Genomic DNA, 17,905 nt, shown 5'->3' on the forward strand with positions numbered 1-17,905 from the left:
GGTTCCCCAAGAGCAACACTCTTCCCTTCTGCCTTGATGGAGGATCTCTGATGGTATAAGGACCTACTCTGAAGTGTGTGGCTGAAGTGAAGGTCAACCCAAGAGTCCTTCTTGATGGAAGGATCAAGATCTTAATTCCTTTGCCTCTGAGATGCTGAGATTGGATTTCTATTTTCAGTGCTGCTGAATTTCTGGGTGGCTATAATGAGTTCCAGGTATAATTCCACTCTTCATTTAGTCCACTGCTTTCTCAAAGTGCACATTTTAATGTGTTAAATGGAAGAAGAAACATGTGCCCTCTGTCAGTAGACCAGCTTATTCTGTAGGTTAAATGATTTTTAAAGTATAAAATACAGGAATAGAGAGAGAAAGTTCATGTCTGGAGTCCTGGGACATGGATTTTCAGGGCTGAGAGAAGTTTAGAAAACATATGAAGATAAACATAGTTCCCAACCAGAAATATTTTGGTAATGTCACATGGTAAATAGCTCATCAAGGGACTGATTATACGTAACTTACTGTTTGCTTATTATCTCCTGCTTGAAGGCATTCGGCTTCATTCCCAAGGGACACGTGTGAGTTCAGAGGCCGTGTAACAAGGAAAACACAGAATAGATAACGGGTAAAAATTGGGATATGATGTGTGCGAGCAGTGGAGGAGAAAGGGGTCCTCAGTCTCCCCCTGTTCCTCTGGAAAGGGAAAACAAATGCTGTGGATAGAGTATGGAATATTTTTGTTTGTTTATTTGTTTCTAAGGAGCTTCTATTCCAACTCAGAGCAGTGAATCCACTTTTCCCACTGAAAGCATGGGAGGAACAGAAAGCAAATTATCCTTGTCAGGAGATGTCTCACTCAGCCATTAAAAAGCCGCGGTTGAACCCTGTGAGGAATGACCTACAGCATGCCAAGCAATGAAAACATCGAGGTGGCCTCACCATTGTTGGGGGTCCCCAAAAGGGCTCCCTGTGCTCTGGCTGGAGGTCCATGCACCAGCTTCCAAATTAAGTTCCTTCTTAAGTTGCATCTACAGTTTCCAACAAGGGAAGAGGCCACCCGGTCCTCGGGCAGAGCACGTTACAGCTCTGCCACACCACAGCAGTCGCCTGCTTCCCATGGTCAGATGCACCCAGAATCAGCTATCAGCCATGGAACAGGCTTTTGCCACAAAAATTCAGTCAGACATGGGTGCTGATAAAGCCTTGTCAACCAGGGAGTCGATGCCACAATAACAGGACAGGAAGGCGACAGCATCCCCCCCCTGTTAGCTCAAGAGAAGAGCAGATAAGAGCCATGAAGTCCCTCAGCCGAGGGACCACAGGCACTCCAGCTGGCCTACCATCTCCAGAGGCAGCAGGATGTCAAATCCTGATATAGAAACCAACTGCTGTGGTGGCCGGCAGCTTCCTAGAGGGTTCAGCAAACCATCCAGCAGCGGGTTTGCCATCGCGGGTCCAGCAGCAGCTCTGATGCCTGGTGTTCCTCTCACCCATGTCCTGGGAGTGCTCCTGCCCGGAGCGCTCAGGCACGTGTCCCCGCTGTCGTTGTGAGACTGGGTGGATTCTGTTCTGTTTAATAAAAATAATACTTCCCTCCTACTCCCTGGTGGCCTCGCCCAGCAGGGGTGGAAGAAGAAGAGGAGGAAGGGCTGAAGCTGTGTGTTACTGGGCACAGCTGCACCCTGGCAGTGGGCAGAGGGCTGGACTGCTCCAACCAGGGCACCTTTGCAAGTCCTCCGGCACTGGCATGTGCTGGAGAACAGTCCCAGCCCAGCTTCAACAGGAGGTGGGTTTTCACGGAGTCACAGGGTGGTTGAGGGTGAAAGGAACCTGTGGAGCTCATCCAGTCCATCCCCCTGCTTCAGGAGGCTGCCCAGGATCACTCCTAGATGTTGGGGGGTTTTTTAGCCTCTCCAAGGATGGAGATCACACAGCCTCCCTGAGCAACCTGTGCCAGCGCTCCATCACCTGTAAAAAAGGGTTTCTTGAGGTTCAGATGGAACCTCCTGTATTTCAGTTGGTGCCCGTGGCCTCTGGTCCTGCTACTGGGCACCCCTGAGAAGGGCCTGGCTCCATGCTCTCTGCACCCCATCTTGAGGTGTTTATCTCTATTGATGAGAGGCCCCCGAGCCCTCTCTTGAGTCCCAGCTCCCTCAGCCTTTCCTCATAGCTGAGGTGCCCCAGTCCCTTCACCATCCTTCACTGGACTCTCTCCAGCGTGTCCATGCTTCTCTTGTACTGGGCACCCCAGGACATGACACAGTCCTCCAGGTGTGGCCTCACCAGGGCTGAACAAAGGGAAGAATCACTCCCTCCACCTCCTGGCAATACACTGTCTAACACAGCCCAGGACACCGTTCACCTTCGCAGCAAGGGCACATTGCTGGTTCATGGTCAACCTGGTGCCCACCAGGACTCCCAGGCCAAGATGCTGCCCATCTGGGTGTCCCCCAGCACATACTGGTGCCCGGGGGTGTTCTTCCCCAGGGGCAGGGCTGTGCATTTGTTGAAGGAGAGGGGCTCCCAAACACCGATTTTTGCCCAAGCTGCCTCATTAGGAGGAGGTTGGAGGTTACACAGCAGTTTCTGGGCTTCTTCCAGCTCTGCTTGTACCAGAGTTGGCCCAAAAATGGGGAGACCAGAGTCCCCAGAGCTCAACCTGGCTCCTCCTGCCTGCAGGCTCAGGACATCATGCCAACCTCCCTTTATGAGGGAAGACTCTTCCAAACAAGGGACACCAAGGGCTGCTGGTAGAGCCATCCCCACTCATTCCCTGACCCCAGGGCCAGCATCTCTCCTGGAGAGGACACGAGTGATGGGCTGGGTGCAGGGAGAGCCTGGTCCCAGCTCCCAAAGAGTGGGAAAAGCTTGGGCAGCTTTTTCCCATCCCTCCCAGTGATTTTTAGGGGAAAAAGGAGCAGCACAGGAAATGCAGATATCCTTGGTGCTTTATTGGTAACAGCTCAAGCCCAGGAGGCCACGCAGACAAGAGCAGGCATGCTGTCCCCACACCAGCACAGGGACACTGTGGGACCCCAGAGCTCACCTGTGGGAGAGGAGCCCTGGGGTCTGGGTCTACCCCAGGCTGGCCGGGTCACCGTGTGAGCCGCCGTGGGAGGTTTCATCCCCATCAGCTGCTCCTCTGTCACCAGCTGCTCTAGGTGGTCCAGGCTGGGGTGGCACGGCCATGCTGACGCTGGTCTCCGCCTTCCCTGAGGCCACAGTGCTCCCACCTTCCTCCTCCTCTTGGTCTGTCAGCAGCTCCGAGAAGCTGGGACCTCGCCGGGTCAGAGACCCAGAGGCTTGGTCCTCCTCCAGGCTGCAGCCCAGGCCTGCGGGCAGATGGACAGAGAGAACAATGAGGAGCCGGCCGAGTTCAGCCTCCGTCCTCTGCTGGAGGCACATGTGGGGCACCCATGGGCCAGGTCCTGTGGGGATCAGCTCTGGATCACACACAGATCCCAGCCCTGCAGAGCAGGATGACCCTGTTCCAGGGCTGCATCAGAGAGGGGCCCCTTGAGGGTGAGGATGGAGACAACCTTGGGGCACCAAAGCCGGCCCCAGAGTGGAAATACCACAGTGGGGACATGTCCGAGTGTTTAGTGGCACCAGGGCAGGTTGGAGCAAAGGGGGAAGAAGCTCTCCAGAAGCTGGGGTTGGCAAAGCAGAGAGAATGAATTGATAGGGTGTGTTAGGGATGCCTAGGGGCCATCACCTTCCTCATCCTGAGCCTCTGACACTTTCCTCTCCGAGCCCTGGGACAGCCGGCTCAGCCTGTTGAGGGCCAGCAGAGCTTTGCCTGTTTTCTGGAGAGAAGAGAAGGAGCACTGAGTCCCACCAGAGGCATCCCCATCCCCACGTCCTCATCATCTCCCCAGGTACCTGCCACTTCCGACGCATCAGGAACTGCTTGATCCTCTCCTTTGACAGCGCCTTTGTGCTGCTGGGCTGGGGCTGCTGCAGCCAGGGGTGCAGCAGAGCCCCCACACTGGAGAGCCGGTGACTGGGGACAGACAGGGCAGTCATGGGGGGGCTGCTCCACCATCAGACCCTTGGCTGCTGGCATGGCCCCATGGAGCACCCCCACCATGGGCTGCATTCAGTGCTTTCTCTGCCCATCCCCTTGGCACCCCAAACCCCAGACCAGCTCAGCACCCCATAGCTGCCCCCAGGTCCTACCGAGGGTCCTTCTGCAACAGTTGGCTGATAAAGTCCTTGGCTTGCTGGGAGATCTCTGAGAAGATCTCCTCCTCGAAGTCCCACTGGGCAGCTGTGATGTTGCTCAGTGTCTCCAGGTCATTGTCCCCCTGGAAGGGGGACTCCCCGCTCAGCCTGGAGAGGTGACGCAAAGACATCAGTGACAACTCAGCCCCCTCCAGCCAGACCCACTGTCCCCAGGAGGCCACTCACAGGATGTAGCAGATGACACCAACGCTCCACATGTCCGTGGAGAAGCCCACAGGCTCAAAGGCAATCACTTCTGGAGCCATGAACTCAGGGGTGCCGTGCAGCACCTTCACAGGGGTGTCTGGAGCTGCAGAGATGATGGGGACCATGGGGCAGGTGTCCAGCTGGGATCTCCCCATGGCAGCCCAGCTACACCCCAGTGCATGCCAGGTGGATGAGCCCCTGCATCCACGTGTAACTTCCCCCCTCCAGGACCCATCACAGGTCATGGTGATCTCCTAGAACATCTCTAGGTGCCAGGCGCCCACAAGGATGGGGCATTTCAGGGATTTCCACCTCAGAGGCAGGGCCGGGGACATGTGGGTTTCCCCAGAGCATCTCACAGTCACCAGGAAGAGCCCTGATCTGATGGAACAGGGCTGCCCATCCCAGAGGAACAGGCGAGAAGATGCCATGCTCCTTGCTGACATGCCCAGCTGGATCATGTCCCTGTCATGGTGACAGTCCTGCCCTGGTCCCCCAGGACCCCCATTCTTGCTCACTCAGCTTCCGCGCCAAGCCAAAATCAATGATCTTGAGCCAGTGGCTGCCAGGGCTGACACAGACGATGTTCTCGGGTTTGAGGTCAAGGTGGACAACGGCCTGGCTGTGCATGAACCGCAGCCCCTCCAGGATCTGCTGCATGTACTGGGTGCTGCTGGGCTCCGTGTGCTCGAAGTCATCATCCACGATGCGCTCAAAGAGCTCCCCACCTGCCACGCTGGGGGAGGACAAGGCGCTGGGGACCTCGCTGGCGTCTACCAACCCCAAGAGGAAGCCCCAGCAGGGAACCCAGACTCAGCACTCTGGGAGCGTCTCACCACCTGTATCTCCGGGATCTGCATGTTCCCCATCCATCCTACGCCCCACGCCAGCACCCCACGGTACAGGGACACCTCCCCACCTTCAGTGCTCTTCCTTGCAGGGTCCAGCACCGTTCCCACCACCCCCAAACTTGACTCTGCCCCCCGACTCACTACTCCATCACCATCACAAGCTCGGTGGGGCCCTGGAAGGCGGCGAGGCACTGCACAAGGCGTGGGTGATGCAGCAGGTTCATGAGCTCCACCTCGGCCCGAGCCGCCTCCTTCTCTTTAGCTGTCCATGTCTGGAAATACTTCCCAGCCCGGATTTTGCCAGTAGCTTTTTCCTGCAGCCGGTACACAGTCCCAAATTTTCCCCTGGGACAGAGCAAGGATGAGGGATGAAGGAGCCATCACCACCCCCCTGCATCCCACCCAGGGCTGCACAGGGACAGCCGTGAGCCATCACCAAGCACTGGGGACATGGGACACCCACCCCCCCCACTTACTCTCCCAGCTTCTCCAGCTGTGTGTACACATCCAAAACCTTCTCCTGGCTGTTGATGACCACATCACAGTATTCAAAGGTCTCCTCGCCTCCTGGGAGGGATAGAGCAGGGTGGTCCATGCACGGATCTCTCATGCTTTGGGGATGAACTGCCTGCACTTCCCTTCCAATGCTTATTTCTGTGCCCCCCCCTTCCCTGTCCTCCCCCCGATCCAGGTCCGAACATCCTCCCCATGCGGTGCAGATGTGACCTGGGGGGACATGGGGACAGGGGTTGCCGCTACAGGAGCTCCTGGAGCAGCCCAGCACCCTACAAATCAGGGTTTGAGGCAAAAGGTGGTTTGGGGATCAAAACTCCAAGCAAAACAGGATGGGATGGGGAATGGTGCTGACTGGGGGGGGGTGTCACACCAGCACTGGGGTCCCCACACAAAGCCTGTGCCTCCCCCAGGACAGACCGAGGGCTCAGCCGTACCTTCTGCCTGGGACATGGTGGTGCCACCAGCCCCTCGCCTGGTGCTGGCGCGGTCAGGACGGGTGCTGGATGCGGCCCTGAGGCTCCCGGCAGCCCTGTGCTGGGGGGGGGGGGGGGGTGTGCTGAGGCAGGCGATGCTCGTGTGTCTGCGCCAGCAGCTCCCCAGAGCCCCGCACCGTCTCCCTGCCATGAGAGACCACCGGCATGTCTCCACCTCCACCTGCACTCCCCACCCTACCCAAGAGCTGACATCCTGATGGACACAAAGAGGCCCAGCAAGGGGCCAAACCCAATTTTAAGGCAAGGTCCCCTCTTAGATGGGGACAACCTCTTTCCACTAGCGCCTTCGGCTCAAATCCGATGTTTTTCTCGTGCCCTGTCTTGCATCAGCCAGGAAATCCCCAGGAAAAGCCACATTTCTAGGGCAAAGGACCTATTTCCTTATGCAGTTCCCCTCCCCACTCTGTCTACACAAAGATTGTGAGGGCAAGGCCACGACACCCAAGGGTGCTAGGCAGCAGCACCCGAACTCCAACCCAAGAGCCCCAGCACTGACCCGTCACCGGCAGGTCCTCTCAGCAGGTCCCTGATCCTTCCCGATCACTGCGGAGCCTCCAGGGAGCCGGAGGGGGAAGAAAGAGGCAATGTTGGGGGTCAAGGACTGCTGGGACCAGACATATGGGGGTGTCCCAGTGCCACCTCTGGGCACAGGCAGGAGCATCCCTCCCGCTCGGTGCTAGGAACAGCCCCGGCTCTCCCCTCCCTTTCCTTCCCATCAGAGCCTTTCCGGACTTGGGGGATAAACAACCACCAGCATCATCACCGAGCCCTCCCCAAGCCATGCCCAGCACCACAGTCCCACCCCCCCAAAAGCCCCGTTTAGCACCATGCAGGGTCACAGGGCTGCAGCACAGGAGCCTTGTCCGGAGAACTGCCAAGGGGAGTGGTCTGCAGAGACCTGACACACCTCATTACATAACAGAGAGCTCAGCCCAGCTTATATCCAGATCTTGGAGCATTTCAGGAGCTAAATGCACCGGCAGCCCAGCCCTGTCATACCTCGGCCTCTGTCCCCACCCATGGGTGGGTTCCTGTGGAGGGGCTGAGCACCCACACCTGCTCCCCTATTTCCAGCTCCACCTGCAGCCGATATCCCACCGGAGCCATCGCTCTGCCTGAAACCCACCTGGGGCTTTGGGCTTCCTCAGGTGAGCTTGGCCCCAGGTTTAGAGAAACCAGGGTGAACAGGAACAGGGTATCGAAAAACTCTTCTGAGCTGGTGGCTTGAAGGAAAACCTATCTCCCCCAAAAGGAGGACTGGCCGCTCTGGCACCCAGTGTGCTGCCATGCCTCAGTTTCCCCTGCTTTAAAATGGGAATAATGCTGTGATTTTTTTTTTATTCCTAGAGCTGACTCCAGACTCAGGGATGGGGCAGCAGCTCTGTGGGGGGACCTGTCCTCCCTCCCCATGTCACAGCAACCCCTGAGCAGAGGGGTGTCACCCTGGTGTTACCTGCTGTCCGGAGCCAGGTCTCGGGAGCGATGTGGGGCTCTGTCAGCACCGGCAGACCCGGCCCCGCTGCCGCTCCCATGCTCAGCACAAAGTCCATGGCCACCGGCAGCGTGACAGGGATGAGCGTCCCCAGTGCCGGGGCGGTGACAGGGCCGCCGCGGCCACACTGCTCGCCTGTCACCGTGACCTTGCCACCGGCGGGGCAGAGCCACGGGATGGGGGTGCGGGGGGGGTGGGTTCCCCACCAGCACCTCCTGGGCGAGGGATGTGGTGCATGCTCCCCGCTCGGCGCTGCCCTCGGCGCGCTCGGCTCGACCCCGCTGGGATATCGCCTGCCGGGGGGACAGGGGTGGGACACGGCTGGGGACGGGCGGGGGGTGATGGAGTGCGGCTGGTCGCGCCCTGCCTGCCCGGCGAGGGGCCATGGGCACCCGGCCGGTGATGTCTGGCAGCGCCGGGCACGGCTCCGGACCCTCCCCGGGCAGGATGAGCCGTGCGGGTGGCGCCGGGCTGCTCCCAGCACAGGCGAGGCAGGATTCGGCCCAGGCGTGCGAGGGATCCCGGCAGCCACTTGATGTCAGTGTTGGCCTGATGCTCGTCCTGGTGGTGAGCAGTAGAGATGAACGGAAAAAGACCAGGAAGGGGAAAAAAGATTTGGGGGGGGGGATCTGTGGAAGGGTGGCAGCACCTGCCGGGATGCAGTGCTTGGCTGGAGGGTGAATCCCTCAGGAGCCGCTTCCCACCCCTCCGGATGGAGAGTCGCATCCACGGGACAACCCCCACGACACCAGCCCGGGGTCCCTGGGGATGCCATGGGGCACCCAGGTGACCCCGCACTGTGACACCCCGCCCTGGGCACCATCGGGACTCGACATTTTTGCCACCAACAGACACAAATACCTTTTCTTTCCTGGCATCTGATGAGGATGACGAGTGGCTGGGGGCCAAGCACAGGTCTGGGACAGCGCTGCTGTTCCCAGCTCCATCCCTCCGTCCCATAGCCCTGGTAGTTACCCCAATCCCGGCCTTTAATTCCCACGGGAGCAGAGCCTGGCTCAGCCTCTCCCAAGCCCATGTAAGAACAACATTTAATTTTCAAGCTCTAAACCAAATTTCCCCTCAATCTCATCCGCTGGAGCATCCCCAAGAGTTTAAGATCAACAGTGGGAAAACCTGGAAGGATTTTAAGGAGCGAAAGTAAACGGGCCAGTCCAGGGATGGACAAGCAGATCCGTCCATCCTTCGGTATTTTCCAGCCATCAAAACAAACCTCGTTACCGGCAGCGCTTCGTTTAACGCCACCAACCCCTGGCCCTTTCTCATTCCTTTGCTTTCAGGTTTGGGAAGGTGGCCCGTTCAAAATGTCCAGTGGTGCATCATCCAACATGGACATTCTCTCCTTGTGCCTTATAAAATTAATTGATAAAATTAGCTAATTAATCATCAGCATTCTCATATGGGCATCCATGGGTTCCTGCCTGGGTGATCAAGTTGTCCCCATCTGCCTGGAGGAGCCCCCAGTAAAGGCAGGCTGGGTTTTCCAGGTGACACCCCCTCCTCATCCCGAACACACTCATCCTGCCCATGGGGTCCCCCATTTCCCCCCCCCCCAGTTCACTCTGACCCCCCTGTGCAGACCCCCCAGCCTTTGGGCTGAGTCAGGCCCCCTTTGTGCCAGGTGCTGGGCAGATTTAGCTGCCTCTGCTTTTTTGTAGGCCCTACAATAAATGGTGTTGTTGCAGGGTTCCGCTGGGTGATGGGGTGGCTTGGGGGGACGGGGGGGGCACAGGGCCACCTCACTGGGTCTTGGATCTGGGCATCCGTCTGTCCATGATCCCATTGTGCCCCCCCAGTGGGGACACAGTCCCCGCTCCCCATCACCCTGGGGGGACACAGTCCCCACTCCCCATCACCCTGGGGGGGGCACAGTCCCCGCTCCCCATCACCCTGGGGGGGCACAGTCCCTGCTCCCCATTGCCTGGGTACACAGCACTCAGTGTGGGCACCAGGGCCGGGCGTGTGGGAACCCGTGTGACATGGCAATACAGAGGACAGGAGGACACAGGGGCCATGGGGGCACATGGAGGACATCAGAGAACAAGAGGATGCGGTGGGGACCAGGGGAAGACGGAAGGGACAGAGGAGAGGCAGGGGACAGTGGGGATGGGGGACTTGGGAGCCACGGGGGCACACGGGGGCCATGGGGGGCAGGTGGAGGGTCAGAGAAGATGCGGGGGACATGGGAGGAATGTGGGGGACACGGAGGACATGGGGGGACACAGAGACATGGGGACACCAGGGACGGGGGCACATGGGGACACAGGGGCAGACAGAGGGACATGGGGGCAGTCAGGGGCCCGGGGACACCCGGGGGACACGGGAGAGCTGGCGGGAACCCAGGGACGGGGGGCACCGGGGGGCGGGGCCAGGCACCGGGTGTGCGGCGGGGGGCGGGGCTAAGGGCGGGGCTAATAGTGGGCGGGTCACTCTCCGGCGGGGCGGGGGGCGGGGCCAGAAGAATTCGCTGCGGTGGGCGGGGTCAAGCCCAGCAGTGGGCGGGGCCAGGCCGTGGCACACGTGGCCGGCTCTGGCGCCCCGCTGCGTACGGGGCAGGGGGAGCAGCCTCCTACTGGGAGCACTGGGAGATGGGTGCGGGGTGTTGGGAGCACTGGGGGATGTGTGCACGGAGCACTGAGAGCACTGGGAAATGGGTGCAGTGTACTGGGAGCACTGGGGGATGGGTGGAGGGTACTGGGAGATGGGTGGGAGGTGCTGGGAGCACTGGGAGATGGATGCAAGGTGCTGGGAGCACTGGGAGATGGGTGCAGGGTGTTGGGAGCACTGGGAGATGGGTGCGGGGTGTTGGGAGCACTGGGAGATGGGTGCGGGGTACTGGAAGATGGGTGTGAGGTACTGGGAGATGGGTGCGGGCTGCTGGGAGAACTGGGAGATGGGTGTGGGGTACTGGGAGATGGGTGCGGGGTGCTGAGAGCACTGGGAGATGGGTGTGGGGTACTGAGAGCACTGGGAGATGGGTGTGGGGTACTGGGAGATGGGTGCGGGGTGCTGGGAGCACTGGGATGCTGTGCAATGGACGCTGGATGCTGGGAGATGTGGAGCTGAGATGTGGATGCTAGGAGCTGGGTGCTGGGTGTGGGGCTCAGGGTGCTGGGAGCTGGGGTGCTGCGTGCTGGGCATTGGGAGCTGGGTGCTGGGGTGCTGAGCGCTGGGAGCTGAGCGCTGGGTGCTGGGCACCGGTCGGTCAGGCTGTGGGAAGGCCGTGCTGGTGCTGGGAGATGTTTCACATCAGCTTTGGTCTGAAGAGAGAAACGGAGCAAAACGAACGGTGCGAAGTGGCAGGGGGGTGACAGGCTGGGCTTTCGGGTGCCCTGGGGACAGCGCTGGGGGATGTGGGGGCACCCAAGGGCTCCCAACATCAGCGTGGAGGCCGGACGGGCAGCCTGTCCCCGGGCAGGGCTGCGGGTCGGTGCTGCCCACAGCTCCCATCTGCCCGTGCCAGGAGGGGCACACCGGGACGCCGGGTCTGGGGCTGTGAGGGCTGTTTGCAGACCCCTCCGTCGCCAGTGCCGGGCTCCCTTCGCTCCACCCCTGCCCCGACCGCTACAGGCTTTGCTCAAGCTCGGGCCAGTCCCAACAAGCAGCTCCCAGCCCCATCCAGCCCAGCAGCCACCCTGCTTCACCCGCGGCAGAGCTACCCCAGGGCGACGGCGTGATAACCCCTTCTCCGACTGCAAATCCAGACCCAAAACTGCTCAGGAAGGAGACACCCCTCCAAGTCACTGGTTTAAATTCAGCCCACAGCACTTCTCCCCCACGCAAAGCCCACCCGGAGGCTAGGGGGAAACCCAGCCAGGTCTGCTGTCCTGTGGGAGGCCAGTTCTGCAAGAAAAAAGGTTGTACAAACATGTGATGTCCCCAAAATATTCCTGAGAGGTGTGGACAGGGTCACAGCACCCAGGCTTTTGGGTGCCACAATGGGCGGGATGACCCACGGGTGTCAGACGGGGTGATGGCTGCACCCAGACCTGGCTGGTCGTGCTCAGCCGGACACCGCAGGGTGTGGAGGCAGGTGAAACGTGGATGGAAAATACCCAAATACATAGAAAAAAATAATCCCAAACTATAAAACACAAAAACTGCCAGCACCAGCAGCTCAGGAATCAGCCTGCCCCTGCATGGGGTTGGCTGCCAAATCGTCCAGCTCCTCTCTGCAGCCTTGAACCCCCAGCACCGCCGGGACCGTGAACCTGTTCCTCCAGCCCCGGGGAAAGCGAAGCAGCTCGGGGGCGGGACCGACGGCACTTTCATGGCACACAGAGCACCCGGGGGAGAGGGATTGCCTCCAGATCCTTACAGCAACCTCGTGGGCCAAAAAATAATCACACGTGGCAACCTCAGAGAGCTTCGCCGTCATTCCTGATCTACACTCCTGAAATACACTGTGCAGAGAGCGACCGAGGGGCCGGAGCTGGGCGCTGCCTGACTTGGCACACACGTGTGTGTGTGGCTCAGCTGTGCCGGGACGGCTATGGGCTGACAGATAAGTTCAGCACCACAGGAGGGGTGGGTTATCAGCACGCCAAGCCGTTCCCTGGCTCCTGCACACCCCTCTGTGTCCCTGCCTTGTGCTCTGCTTTGGGGAACAGCAGGCAAGGGACAGGCAGGAGCAGGCAGTGGGTGCCACGGCACAGACACCTGTGACCGAAGGGGCTGTTGTTGGGCTCTGGCCCTCTGAAGGCACAAAAACCTGGGAAATGGGATGTGCCGGGAGTCAAACCCCATCTGCACTAGTCAGGGACGGTTGCGTCCTTGAGTTGCTGTCATAGCTACCAAAACCTCACTCCCAACACAGAAAACAGCAAAAAAAGGGAGGTCTGTGGCTCATAGGGGGGAGCTGGCACCTGAACCACATGAGCTCAGGGTGTGCTGGGGGGGAGTGAGGAGCAATGACCAGGTCTGCGGAGCATCCCCCAGAGCGTGGCTCTGCCTCCCTCCTCTCCGAAGATCCCAACATCTCCCAGACAGGGAGGGGACAGGCACAAAACCCTCCGGAGGAGGCGAGGGGCTGCGCCAGGGCCCCTCCTGCTCCCTGGCACCGTGTCAGCCATTGCTGGCACCGCGAGTGCACACCGGGGCAAGCCCAGGCCTCTCGCTGGCTGCCGGCCCTGCCCGCACCTCCCAGCACGGCCTGGCGCTGCCTCCCCGGCGCGGTGCCTGTCGAGGACAGGGGGAGTGCCAGGGGGGCTGGGGGCACCCAGTCCCATGCCACGGGTGACACCAGGGAGCTCCCTACCCCGGGATGTGGCATCAACATCACCAGCCTCCTTCACTGCCCCCCTGGGGCTCTGCCAAAGGGATTTCTGCCCCCCACTGTTCCCCACATCATACTGGGACAGTCGGAGGGGGAGAGGCGGATCTGTCCCCTTCCTCCCCACCCAAATCCCAAGATTTGGCTCATCCCCTTTTCCATTCAGGAGCAGCCAGGCCATTTCCAACACAAACGCTCCAGCCAGAAAACCTTCAGCACAATTAACCCCCACTCATTAAAATCATAAACATGGGGGGGGGGGGGAGGAGATAGGGGGTGGAGTTTGTGATTTTGGGACTTACCAGCTCAGAAAAAAACTATTTTGTCTTTTTGTAACAGCAGAATTTGATTCAGAAAGTTTCAAGTGGCCACACAGGCCAATTCCCTGCATCATTCTCCCCGAATCACACAGGGACACAGCCTGGGCCCAGCCTGCCGCACACTTCCCCCCGAGAAAGTCCAAGATGTCTGCTTTTGCATGGAGAGCCTTTTTTTTTTTTTTTCCTTTATGCAAAATTTATTGCTTATTTTGCCTTTTATGTGTCCTGATCTCCAGAATCCACATTATTCACTTACATACTTGCAGGCTGACTAGCCCATCCGTAACACCCACAGCTCAGCCATCGAGGCCGCCCGAGTTACCGGTGCCAGAGGCAGGAACGGGAAAAATCCGAGGGAGACACTTGGAAAAGCTCATTGACTTTGCTCTTTGAGTCACTCCTCTCCTTGAGATCCAAAATGGAGCCTGGGCTCACCGCGGGAGGAGGGGGCAGAGCCGGAACCGGGCAGAGAGGCAGTTTGGGGTGAGAGCTGCACCCCCCGCCCCCCCCCAACACTGAGCTCTCACCGTGCCGGCTGGAGGGGCCGCGTTCCCCACCGGGAGATGTGTCTGCTAATTGCCATCCGCGTCTGCTAATTGTGGTCTGGGTCTGCTAACTGCCATCTAGGAACGGCTCTGACGGAGAGGGACGTTGAAGAGTTAAGCGCTGGACGGCTGAAGCAGAAGGCCGGGCCCAGCGCCAGGCACCCCCCTCTCGGGCTGGGGTCCCCCCTCTACGAGCCGGGCGCCTTCCCGGAGCCACCCCCCGCCCCGCGCAGGATGCTTCAGCAACGCCTCGGCCCCCGGTGCCACAGCCAGGCCGGGCCGGGCCGGGCCGCGCAGCACCCAGGGCCGGATTACAGTGTCTCTATCCCGGCCAAAGACCTCCTCCCCGGAGCCCGGCGGGCCCTGACCGCCCCACCGAGGCGCTGCCCCCGCCGAGGGGCTCAGGGGAACCGGCGGAGGGCCCGCAGCGCCCGGCCCCAGCCGCCCTGCAAGACCCGCGATCACATCAGAGCCTGCGGGAGGTGGGAGCTGCCCCCCCCGCCCCGCCGCGAGGCCTCGGTACCGGGGCCCCGCCCCCGCGGCGGCAGCGCCTGGGCCGGGCCGGGGCCCGGGACCGCCCCCTCAGCCGCCGGGCGGCCCCGCCCCCATCGCCACGGCAACGCGGCGCTGCCCGGCTGGGGCCGCTCGGCATCATGGGACAGTGAGTCTGCGGCCGCGCCGCCCTCGCTGCCACGCCGCGAGGAGGACTACAGCTCCCAGAAACCCCGCGGCGGCACCTCTCCCCGCCCCTTCCTCTACGAATCTCTTTTTCATTGGCTTCGCCAAGCCGTCAAGCAGCGGCACGGCGGCATTTGATTGGCGGAAGGGCGGCGGAGCGGAGGCACCGGCTATGGCGGCCGAGCGGGTGGTGGGGGAGCGGCGGCCGCCGCCATTTTGTGTGTGTGCAGGCCGGCTCCGGGCCTCGCTGCCCGCCGCGGAGGCGGGGGTACGCGGCGCGGCGAGGCCGGTGAGCGGCCGGGGACCGGCGGGGGGACTCCTCAGCGGCGCCGAGCCGGGAGCGCGGGGTGGCCCGGCCGGGCCTCCCTTTCCCCGGGAGCGGAGCGCGCGTCTCCCCACCGGCCCCGAGGTGGGCGGTGGCGCCGCGCCAGGCACGGGCCGCTCCGCTTGTCCGGGCTCTGGGGATGGCGGGAGCCCATCCTCCGCCGGGAGCGCCTCGCCTGCAGCCGGGGGGGGCTCGGACCGCCGCCGGGGCCTCCGCCCGGGGTCTGAGTGCGCGGTGGGGCGGAGGAGGGTCCGGCCCGGCCCTCCCCGCTTCGGGCTCCGCGGGTTTTCACGTCGTGGCTCTGCTTGGAAGCGGCGCCTCGGCTCCGGCCTCACCTGTAATGCTGGGCGGGGGCTGGGGGAGTAACTTTCTGGCAAAACCCGTGTTAAACAGTGCTCGAACGTTACTCGATAGCAGCAGCCCGAGGTCCCTGCCGGGGCGGTGTCTGAGACCCCCGGTAGGAGCGAAGTGGGGAGGAACAGCGCAGTTCTATATTGGAAGTGGAATTTGGATTAGGAAACGTGTTTCCTGGAAGGGTGAAAACTGCTTGTTGTTCGCCGCGCGATTGGCACGACACCCTTTTAATACACCGCGTCGAGGGGGGAAAAAATAATCCCTTGAATTTAATCCTTTGTTTCACACATTTCAGCCAAACCACGGCCGGATTCCCGGAGGGGTTCTCTCTGGCGGGATCCAGTGGATCGCAGTTAATATGGCCTCCCCTCCTCTGCTGCCGTCTATGGAGGCAGCAATTACTGCTCTGGTGCTTGGAGAGACTTAAAAACAAAAGCGTTTGCCTGTTGCCAGGGCCGAAGGGGTAACTTTTCAAGCTGATAATAAACTGGAACGAACCTTGTCTTTGAGTTATAAATGCCACTCCTCTGGCTGGTGGAAGTGAGGGCAGTGGGGTGGTGGAAATAACTGTGGGGTTTTTTTTTCTGTGCGAAGTTGAGGGAAAAAAAAGGCCTGTTTTTTAAGAAGAAAAGTGTTTGTTTTTTTTAAAAAAACACCTCAGTGCTGGGGAGGTTTTGAGCTGGCAGCCGCCTCTGTGCTCAGTTCCCTAATGAGCAGTGAGGCTTGGGGCAGCCAGTGAGCCTGGGTTGAATTTCTGGTTGCGTTACTGGCTGAGTTTCTTTAAACAAGTGCCTCAGCCACGCTTTCTTCCCTCTGCAAAAGGCAGATAATGCTGGCTTATCCCCTGGTATTAACGGGACTTGGTTTTGATGTAAAACAGTGAGATTTTGGAGCCTTCTGGTATAATATGGATTGCACTGTCAAATGTGGACTCTTCCTGTTAAAAAACAGGATTACTTCACGTTTATGCATTTGGTGTTCATCTTTTTGAAGGTGCTTTGTCGTTATGGCTGCTGACAATTTTTGTCTCCCACATTGCTTTATTAGGTCCTGAACTCTGAAGCTTTGTATTTTTATGAACTGCCATATTTCCAAAGCTGGGAGGTTTATCGTTGTGTGTGTCATCACACACACATGACAGGTGAAGATTTAATTTCAAGTTGATTTTACCAAACTAATCAGGGCTACACTTCCCTCAAGCTGGGTGCCTTGCACCTACCCGGGTTGTTAGAGGGGGTTTTGTACAGTGGGAACAGGTTAGGAGCGAACGTGAAGGGCTTGATCCTGACAGCCAGGGTTTGGTGTGTTGCAGATGGACCGAAAGCCATCAGCTTTTCGGCCATGGCCTCATTGTCAACTGCTGTAAAACCTCTTCCTTCTGCAGGGCTCACCATGCTGCAGATTCTCCTTTTTTATTATTATTATTTTTTAAATTTTTTTAACAAAATGCCACTCGTGACACAAGAGAGTAACCAGGATATCCTGACCAGCTGTGTAAGTATATCCTCAGAACGTAAAGCTAATGAAATTAAATGCAATTAGTGCAAGTTAAGTTGTAGGCAGGACCACAGTGTTACTGTCAGCACCGTGTCCCTGCTTTATAAAACCTGGAACACCAAAAAGCTGGTTTAACGGACTTCGGGACCTGGTTATTGCCGTGCTGGTGAGTACCCACAGCCTGCTCCTTGTACTCTTCGCACCGCGGCGGAAGGCTGCACATTCCCTCAGCTGGTGTTAAGGGGCAGAATTTGGGTTTCGCTTCCAAGTTGCAGCATTAACGGCCTGTTAAGATGGACTACTTCCTTTTTTTTTATTTTTTTTTTTTTTCAATTTTCTTGCAGCTAACAGTGTTTTCAGGGAACTGCTCTGTCCTTACACCACGTCACCCCTGTGTTGAAGAAGAATGACCGTAACCACAGGTGGGGTGTTTCAGTCCCTTTTTTTGCATTGATGCAATAATTTCCACCTTTCCCCAGAACAGAAACACCGTCCTTCCCTCAGTGAGTGGGACGCCCTTCCACGGGGAGGATCCGTGAAAGCCCTGGAGCCCAGAGGGTCCCTCTACGCCCCGTGTTTCCAAGGGCGGTTGCCACAAGGCCGGGGTCCGTGGCACGGTGGCCAGCCCCTTCCTGCCGCTCGGCCCCGCGGGCAGGACGCCAGGAGCTGCAGCAGGCAGATTCCTGCTGCCACGGGCTGCCCACCGAGGCACAGCCCCTTCGGGGAGACCAGCGGGATGGTGCTGTGCCAGCAGCGTTCCTGGGCTCACCGGAGGAGCCAGAATAAAGGCCAGTTGGCTCAAAGCAACCTGGGGAAAGCCAAAGTGGTGGCAGGGAGGGAAGGGATGTGCTTCAAAGGTCTGGCAGGCGCGGCTGCCTTGCCCTGCAGGGAGGTACTTGCCCTCGACTAGTTAAGACAGTGTGCTGCCGCCTTGTCAGGAGGGACTAATTGCTGCCCTTTGATACCACATCACAGCCAGCCATGCGGTACCTTTATCTCTGGCAATCTCTTAAGATTTTATTTGTTCCTCTCAAACAGTTGAGCTCCTCTGCTCCGGACTGGTTCTGAGCCTGGCTCCTGAGCTGGCAGGGAGGCTCAGGCAGGCGAGCTCCTTG

The 17,905-nt window shown here is 59.4% G+C and overlaps 1 protein-coding gene and 1 long non-coding RNA gene across 2 annotated transcripts; one reads left to right on the forward strand and one right to left on the reverse strand.

The window, feature by feature from the left end:
* Nucleotides 1-2,984: 2,984 nt before the first annotated feature.
* LOC141970405 (myosin light chain kinase, smooth muscle-like) lies at nucleotides 2,985-6,305 on the reverse strand. Its single transcript, XM_074926982.1, has 9 exons — nucleotides 6,230-6,305; nucleotides 5,756-5,846; nucleotides 5,421-5,624; nucleotides 4,947-5,164; nucleotides 4,408-4,531; nucleotides 4,177-4,329; nucleotides 3,880-4,000; nucleotides 3,713-3,803; nucleotides 2,985-3,329 (listed from the first exon to the last, which is right to left on the reverse strand). Exons 1-9 carry the CDS (start codon nucleotides 6,243-6,245, stop codon nucleotides 3,073-3,075), a joined length of 1,275 nt encoding a protein of 424 aa, XP_074783083.1. The 5' UTR covers nucleotides 6,246-6,305; the 3' UTR covers nucleotides 2,985-3,072.
* Nucleotides 6,306-14,779: 8,474 nt separating this feature from the next.
* Nucleotides 14,780-17,614, forward strand: LOC141970370 (uncharacterized). The gene is made up of 3 exons (XR_012635177.1): nucleotides 14,780-14,903; nucleotides 15,589-15,756; nucleotides 16,341-17,614. It is a non-coding gene; the product is annotated as an uncharacterized LOC141970370 (long non-coding RNA).
* Nucleotides 17,615-17,905: the final 291 nt, after the last annotated feature.

The sequence above is a fragment of the Athene noctua genome, chromosome 25, assembly GCF_965140245.1.
Source record: "Athene noctua chromosome 25, bAthNoc1.hap1.1, whole genome shotgun sequence".
In the NCBI taxonomy this organism is placed as follows: domain Eukaryota; kingdom Metazoa; phylum Chordata; class Aves; order Strigiformes; family Strigidae; genus Athene; species Athene noctua.